The sequence below is a fragment of the Lontra canadensis genome, unplaced genomic scaffold (assembly GCF_010015895.1).
Source record: "Lontra canadensis isolate GAN:19392208 unplaced genomic scaffold, GSC_riverotter_1.0 scaffold16, whole genome shotgun sequence".
Classification (NCBI taxonomy): domain Eukaryota; kingdom Metazoa; phylum Chordata; class Mammalia; order Carnivora; family Mustelidae; genus Lontra; species Lontra canadensis.
Window position 1 is genome coordinate 24,710,112 of NW_022631010.1, and position 8,582 is coordinate 24,718,693.

General features: G+C 51.6%; 1 protein-coding gene across 1 annotated transcript; it reads left to right on the forward strand.

Moving 5' to 3' along the window:
* The first annotated feature begins 6,233 nt into the window (after positions 1-6,233).
* Positions 6,234-8,173, forward strand: SSTR4 (somatostatin receptor 4). Its single transcript, XM_032859317.1, has one exon. It carries the CDS (start codon positions 6,261-6,263, stop codon positions 7,425-7,427), a length of 1,167 nt encoding a protein of 388 aa, XP_032715208.1. The 5' UTR covers positions 6,234-6,260; the 3' UTR covers positions 7,428-8,173.
* Positions 8,174-8,582: the final 409 nt, after the last annotated feature.

An 8,582-nucleotide genomic window follows, 5' to 3' on the forward strand; every position in this document is an offset into this window, starting at 1 on the left:
CAGGATGGCTACTTCTTCCCACGGTAAGTAAAATGTTTAGGAACAGAATACCCAAATTAATCACCTGGTTCCTGTGGCAATGTTTATAATGCGAAGTGGTGAGAACATATAAGATTCAGGATCCCATACTAAGCATTAAATGGATGCTACATGAGTCTGCTGTATTGAATAGTCCTGCACACAGTGAGTGTGACATAAATGTCTACTAGCACAAGTATCACATGATCTCATAGAATGAGGTGAGAACTCTGTGTTCATGTCTTAGAAATGAGAAAAGCAGGCTTAGAAAGGTCAGTGGCTGTCCCAAGGATAATGGGCTAGAGTGTTTCTGGCTGCAAGTAACAGAAAATACACCAACAAGAATATAGGACAAGAATGTACATCACTTCTCATAAAAAGAAGTTCAGTGGGAACAGTGCCAGAGTTGGCTGTCCCATCAGCTCTCAACTATTACCAAGAACCCTAGTTCCTTCCTGCTCCCTGCCCTACCATCTTCAACATACTGGCTATCATATTAGATAAGCTTTCCACCTCATAGTCACAAAGTGGCTGCAGCCCCTCTAAGCATTATATTCCCGCCAGAAAATAGCCAAAACTGTCTCAGAAACTACCCCTGCAACTTCAATAATTTCCCTCATGTCTCTTTGGCCAGAGTTAGGTCCTATGCTCACCTCCAAAGAAATCACAGATTCTGGGGAGGGAACCAACTTGAGTACCTGAGTGTATTTAAAGTGAAGTCTTAAACAAAATCAGAGATTTACCCACAAGGAAGAGGAGACAGTGGAGTTTGGAAGGCAGGCAGCAATGGCCGAAACTTTGTCAAAACCAGACTGGAACTCTGGGAACTAAAGGTCCTACTCTTAACCTCTAATGCTATACTTTCCATTACAATGGATTGGTCTAGATTCCCATGGTTCAGTATGGCGGCCACATGTGACTACTGAGTGCTTGAAATACAGTTAATGTGACTAAGGCACTGAATTTAATTTTTTTTTTTAAAGTTTAATTCGAAGAGCCACATAGGTCTATGACTTTGTGCAGGAACAGCATGTTAACAGCATTGCCTATGGCATCTGACAGGGTCTAATGCTGTACAAATATCATGCAAGACACAAATGTAACTTAAATTTTCCAACAGTCAGAGTAAAAAAGCTAAAAAAGAAACAGGTAAAACTCATTTTATAATACGTTCCATTTTACCTCCATATCCCTATCACTTCAACAAATAACCAATTTAAAAAAGAAGTTTCCTATTCTTTTGTTCACTCAAAGGTCTGAGATCTGATGTGCAAATGTTCAGGGGCCATGTGGCCAAGTTGTCTGGAGATTTCAGAGCATTCATGTCAAATAATCTTTCCTGATACTGGTTCACCCCTCTGCGAAGTGGGCCGGACAAGGAATACCAGCGGCTCTCAGACTCAAGTGTCACCGCAGGGCCCTGGAGGGCTGGTGAGCACTCTGGCTGGTCCCTGCCTTCAGTGTTTGGGACTCAGCAGGTCCAGGATGGGCGCTTCTAACAGGTGGTTTGGTTGCTGGCTGCCAGGCCCACAGTAGGAGCAAAGGTGCCCGAAAGGAGCCACCCACACTCACACCTGTCATGAGCAGAGGGTTCAGGGCAGAACCCATGTTTTGTCTTCCAGCTCATTCTCTTCTACACACAGAACAATGAGGCCAGGAGTCTGGGGTGGTCAAAAACAACTCCAGAGAACAGAATGTCGCTCCATTTCCTCACTCCAAGTGGTTGATAGCCCAGTCTGGATACATGATCCGGATAGAGCACGAACACCATTCCTGTCTCAGACCTGTGCCTTTCTCATGCTGACTTTCTGGTTATCTCACATGATTTTTGGTTCACTCTCTTTTCAAGGAAGTGATTTAATAGGTAATAAACTCCTAAAGGAAATCCTTGACCTCACAGTAAAGTCTTTGGGGTGGAATGGGACTGTGTTGTCACCATCCTGTCCACATCACTGGAGTCCAGATGGGAATCTGAAGAAGAGCCGATCATGTAAATCACTTCTGACAATGCCATGCACTCAGCCCCCGGTAAATTATGCTTCACTATACCCAGCAGAAGCTATCAAAGCCAAGCTGAGCTGCTGAGAGCACTTGAGATGATTTTCTAATCAACAGATGACAGAAGTGGCTCTCCGGAAGACAGTCCTCACGCTGCTGAGGGTCAAGCATCTCCTGGGTGCATGGCTATTTGCAAAAGAAGCTCTTCTGGAAGACCTGTGGCCCAGATGCTTGGAGGCTCTGGCCTGAGGAGCACATGGGAAGGATGGAAATAGACGAGATTAATCACATTTCCAACAAAGGTGCTCTTCTCTCTGGCTTGGGGGAGGGGTTGTGAGGTCTCTGCTCCACCCTCGCTGCCCTGGCTCAGCCTTGGAAATTCCACCAGCCCTCCAGCAGCTGGGGCCAGCTGGGTCTCTGGGCCGCCCTATCACCACCCAGAGAAGGACACTCAGACCCAGCCCAGCCCCAGCTCTGCACTGCTTGTAACAATGGGCAGGGGACCAATTTGGGCCTGATGTTAGATATTTAATCAACAACCCCAAATTGGCCTCTGTATATACACCCAACAGCAAAGGACAGGGGAGCTGAAGGACAGCTTACAAACGGACTTTGCCCCCTCCCCCCCACTTTTACTCAGCATGAATGTTTCACTTTGTTTTCTGTCCCAGTAGAGAAATGTGGCCGGTCCCCTTTCAGTGGCACTTAGTCCCTTGGGAGAGCACAGCAATGGGGCCCCGACCACCACAGCCTCTTCCCACCTGGGTTCTAACAGGGTACCCCTCTTGAGCTCTCTGTTTCTCTGAGCAGAGGGGTCTCTGGTTTTCCAGATGTTTCTCCTGGCCCCTCCCTTCAGCCAGGCACCCTGGAGACACAGTGATCTCCACACACTGTGGCCCTCAGGCTTCCTGCCTCTTAATAACTCCTTTTAGTTGAGTGAGTGTTGCACCAATATGCGTTAGAATTATCTGGAGAGCCTTCAGAATATTCAGGAGTGATACCAGCTCCTTGCACCTCACTGAGTCTGACAAAAGGGGTCATCTGCTTAATGTCGGTGTATTTGGGGCAAAACCAGATGTGCCCAGGAACTTTGAGCCAGCAAGCACCAGAGACTTGGAGTGGAGTATTAATAATAATAAACATATATGGGAGCTTATCACTGCCAGATCCTGTCACAACTGTTTGATGTATGTCAGCTTGTCCAATCTGAACAACAGCCCCTCTGTGATGGGACTAAGATTAATGCCATTTTACAGGGGGAGGAAATGGAGGCACAAAGAGTTTGAGTAACTTGGCCAATGTCACATATCTGGTAAGCAATAAGCTGGAGTACAGATCAAGCCAGTCACATTATACTATGTTGCCTCCTACAAGTGTGCTGTTCAAAACTGACCTCCTGCCCCCCAGTGTCAGCTCAAACAAAACTCCAAGTAACTCAGCCCCATGACTTTCTTGACTTTGAGGAAGAACCTCCATATCAACCTGAATTTCCCAACCTCCTGTTCTTCTAATCTATGAGAATTTTTTCGTTATGATGAGGCTGGGATGAAGACAGTGATTCTCGGTATCAACTCAACTTTGTTTTCATCATTATAGCGATTTTTCAAAAGCTAATATACTCTTGCCAATCCCAACCCCAGCCTGATGAGGCCTGATGGAGACTGAAGACAAAGTAGGGAAACAGAATGGGCAGAAGAATGTCCATCTCAGGACAAGATAAATGTGACCTAGGGACATGTGTCCCTCCCCCCCCCAGGTCCATCTCAGGAGGGGTTCAGCACTGTGCGTGCTCATTATCTAAAGAATTCAGTTGCTTGAGTGGTCCACATCTCAAATGCCTCTCTGATCCCTCCCTAAATATACAGTCTGGGACCAAAATGATTCCCTGCTCCTGGCCTTGAACACAGACACATTGTTTTCAATACAGGTTAGATATAAAAGCACTGTCGGTAGAAACCAATACATCTGACAACAAAAGCTTTAATAATAATTCATGGGGGAGGGTATTGGGGACCTCCACCACGACCTTCACTTTTTGCTCTCTGAAAGCAGCCAACCGATGGAACATGGGACAGTGTGGTGCCAAGTGGGAGGAGACAGACATCCTCTTTAGTCTCATCACCTAGACAGGGGTAGAAAAATAAATAACCTGGATAGCCCATACTTCCCCAGTCACTGTGGGTATGCCATTGTGATGGATCCTCATGGTGCCCTACCAAATAGTACCATAATACCCACTTTCCAGATGTGGAAACTGAGGCACACAGAGACAGAGGGATTTGCCCAAGGCTGCATATCTGGGAGGAGGTGAAGCTGGATTTGAACCAGGCAGCCTACTTTCAAGGCCTACCTGCCCTGTGTGTGCCAGGAATGCACTGGAGTGCCTGCTCAGCTTCCTGCTGCAATAGTTGTGGCACAGACACGCAGCTCATGCTTGTGCTGTTGCCAATGCTCCAAAGGCTCCTTGTGTAGACCTCGCAGACCTACACTCCCAGGCCATCCTCTGCCAAAGGTCAAGGAGCCATGCAAACCCCAACTCTGACCTGGACAGCTGACTTATACATATTCCCTAATGACTACGTCACCCTCTCTTTCCCCTATAAGAGTCTCTCCCTTAGAGACAATGAGGAAAATGGGAGCAGAGGAAAAGACAGACCCGTTTAAGGAGTGTCCATAAAGAGGAGGAGGGCTGCTAAGACAAATATTTTTTATTATTTATTTTTATTTTTATTTCTTAAGACAAACCTTTTAAAGGAACCATTTGAGTGGCAGAAATTGGGGACAGAGATTAGACTTAGCCACTATGTTGCTTAGGTGCTTATCACCTGTGTTCCACCCCCCACCAAAAAAATCCTGGGTGAATAGCAGTCAGCAGCCTCCAAGCCCTCTGAAAGGTCACCTCCAGCTGGCCTCAAGCATCCTGCCACCTTCTCTTTGGAAACTACTCCAGCCACTAGGCACTGGAACTGGGACCCCAACCCCTCTTCCCCCACACACACCTCTGGGTGGCCTGCAGCCACTTCCAGATACACCAAAAGCTTTTCAGGACTGTCCTGAAGGGAGTCTCAAGGAGGCCACGACCCGGCTGATCCGGGGTTCCAAAGGGCCAGCATTACTATGAAGATAATCTTCCAAGACAAATCCCCACTTCACTAATTCTGCTGTGCCCCGTGTGGACTAATAGGGACAGAGTTGTGGGGCTGCCTGCTGGGTCCTCACACTGGGACTGTCTAGCCCAGATCATCTAGTCCAGGGGTGTCAATGGGCACATTCTGGAGTTTGGGGGAGGAGGAAATCCAGCCTGGAACACAAACCTTTCTGGACCGCCCTTCCCCAGGCACATTCCCGAGTCTACAGCGGAGATGCCTCCTAAGATATCCGGCTCCGCGTAGGTTTCGGGGTACCTGGCTCTGGGGCGAGCTGTCTTTGAGGTCTAGCACAATGGGCACAGGACACGATGGCTGGCCTTCTTTTACAGCATCTCTGCCTTGGTGCGTGTGAACCTCCGTTCCTGGAGGCCACCCTACCCCCACCCCACCGACATCTTGCTAAAAAGTTCCTAGTATTTGTAGTTGCGTAGAGTGTGGGGAGGGGGCGACCTGGATCCTGTAGACCTAGAACTTACCGGGATGCCTACAGGAGGTTCAGTATCCACCTCAGTGACATGCGTTTAAAAGTTGTACAGACCCTGCAAGTCTTCAAGATGGTCACAGGGGTTAGGGAGGCCGGGTGGAGAGGGGGTGGACGTCAAGCGCCTGGCAACTGGCTCCGCACCCCTGGGTTAGTCCCTTGTCATCCCCAGAGCCGCGTCACCCAAACGGAGGACTCAGGGACACACACACACACCCCACCCCCCCACCCCCCCCCACCCCGCTCCAGCCTTGTGGCTGCAGAGTACAGAGTAGGGGAGGGAGCGGCAACCGGCTGGAGAAGAGGCCACGGGCCGGGGGAACGGATCTAAAGTGAAGGAAGACCTGCGGCGGGGCTGGATCCCGGGCGGGGGCCCGGATGGTAGTGCGGCCCGGGCGCGGAGGTGGGCAAACGGGGCGGGGCACGCGAGTGCGGGGACTGGGGCGCGGAGGGCTCGCGGCGCGGAGGGCTCGCGGCGCGGGATTGGAGGGTGCTGCCGGCGGGCCCGCCGCCGGCTCTTCAGGCGGAGCAGGGAGAGGCGCGCGCCTCTGCGCGGTAGCCCTCACCCAGGCTGCTCCGCCGCGCTCCGCAGCTCCGCGCGAACACCCCTGGGCATGAGCGCTTCCCCGACGCTGCCCCCGGGGGGCGAGGAAGATCTCGAGAAGGCCTGGTCCCCAGCGATCAACGCCAGCTGCGCCCCGGCCGGGGAGGAGGAGGCGGCGGCGGGGAGCGGGGACACGGGGGCAGCAGGCATGGTCGCCATCCAGTGCATCTACGCGCTGGTGTGCCTGGTGGGCCTGGTGGGCAACGCCCTGGTCATCTTTGTGATCCTTCGCTACGCAAAGATGAAGACGGCCACTAACATCTACCTGCTTAACCTGGCCATCGCGGATGAGCTATTCATGCTGAGCGTGCCCTTCGTGGCCTCGTCGGCTGCCCTGCGCCACTGGCCCTTCGGGTCTGTGCTGTGCCGCGCCGTGCTCAGTGTGGATGGCCTCAACATGTTCACCAGCGTCTTCTGTCTGACGGTGCTAAGCGTGGACCGCTACATCGCCGTGGTGCACCCTCTTCGTGCCGCCACCTACCGGAGGCCCAGCGTGGCCAAGCTGATCAACTTGGGCGTGTGGCTGGCGTCCTTGCTGGTCACCCTGCCCATTGCCATCTTCGCAGACACCAGGACGGCTCGGGGTGGCCAGGCGGTGGCTTGCAACCTGCATTGGCCGCACCCGGCTTGGTCAGCGGTCTTTGTGGTCTATACTTTCCTGCTGGGCTTTCTGCTGCCCGTTCTGGCCATCGGCTTGTGCTACCTGCTTATCGTGGGCAAGATGCGGGCGGTGGCACTCCGGGCCGGCTGGCAGCAGCGGAGACGCTCAGAAAAGAAGATCACGCGGCTCGTGCTGATGGTGGTAGCCGTCTTTGTGCTCTGCTGGATGCCTTTCTACGTGGTGCAGCTGCTGAACCTGTTTGTGACCAGCCTTGATGCCATGGTCAACCACGTGTCCCTCATCCTCAGCTACGCCAACAGCTGTGCCAACCCCATCCTCTATGGCTTCCTCTCTGACAACTTCCGACGTTCTTTCCAGCGGGTTCTCTGCCTGCGCTGCTGCCTCCTGGATGGCGCTGGTGGTGCTGAGGAAGAACCCCTGGACTATTACGCCACTGCTCTCAAGAGCAGAGGTGGGGCAGGATGGATATGCCCTCCGCTCCCCTGCCAGCAGGAGCCCTTGCAACCAGAACCCAGGTGCAAACAGGTCCCCCTCACTGGGACCACCACCTTCTGAAGAATGCTTTCACCTCCTCCCCCGCCTGCCCACCTCAGAGGAGTCCGTGCCGTCCTTACAACCCAGCAGACTGCCTGTCCCTGATGCTCACCTAAGAGCTGCCACCTGTTCCCACCACAGGCACCTTTTTCCAGCAGTCTCCATGCTAGCCCCAAGAGCATCAAAGCTCCTTTGCTTTCTCCCATCCCCAGGACTCTGGGTTTCAGGAGGACACCTCCATGGGGGTAGGACTCTTCTGAGTGCTGATCTATGATGTTAATTATCCTTGGACCTCTGACTATTTTCCCAGGGGTGGGAGGCCGGGGCATGCCAGGGAGGAATAGCCATCTGCCTGTGACGTGTGACAGAATCTCTATCTCTGCCCGGGAGAGGACTGTCCAGAGGGTGGAGGCGGCCAGTGCCCTTACTCTCTGCAGATTCTTTGGCTGTGGTGGGGACATCACATGTTCGATACAAAAAGGGAAGAAGGAAGATGCCTCCAAGCACACTCCCTTTGCTTCCGTTCCTGGGCTGCTCTCTAACTGAAATTTATGCACAAGGGTCTGGGGCAACAGTTTGCCAACCCCATCCCCCCAGTGCCTGCTTGCAGTCAGAAGTGTCCCTCCGGTTGTCTTGGTCTAACAGCAGGCTTCCTGTGAGTAGAAAAGGTTTGGAGAATCATCATGTGGGATTCGTTATGTCACAAACTTTATTAGGTCAGTAATAAAAAAGCAGAAAGGGTAAATCCCATTTGCTCCTACGATGTGAGTTTTTTGCCTTGACCCTTTGGCATGGGAGCACGACCTCATTAAATCGGCAGTTTATACCACAGTGGTGAGTGGGAGGGGAGCCGGGGGGAAGGGAAAGGAGACCAGAGAATGCAGATGGAAATCAGCCCAGATTTTGGATAGAGGAGGCAGCTCTATCACCCACTATTAAAAAAAAAAAAAATCACAATTCAGTAAAACATCAACCAGACGTAGATAATAAACATATGTAGGCTGAACACAGTAAGCGACTCTAACTTTTTGCCTGATGTTGACCCAAGGATAAATTATCTTTTCCCAAAGGAAAAAGTCAGCTTATGATGAGCTTTAATCCTGTTTTCTATGAAGAAATATTGCAATGCTTACGTTGGGCTCTGGAGTGAAAAACACGCTATTAAACATTTGTGAA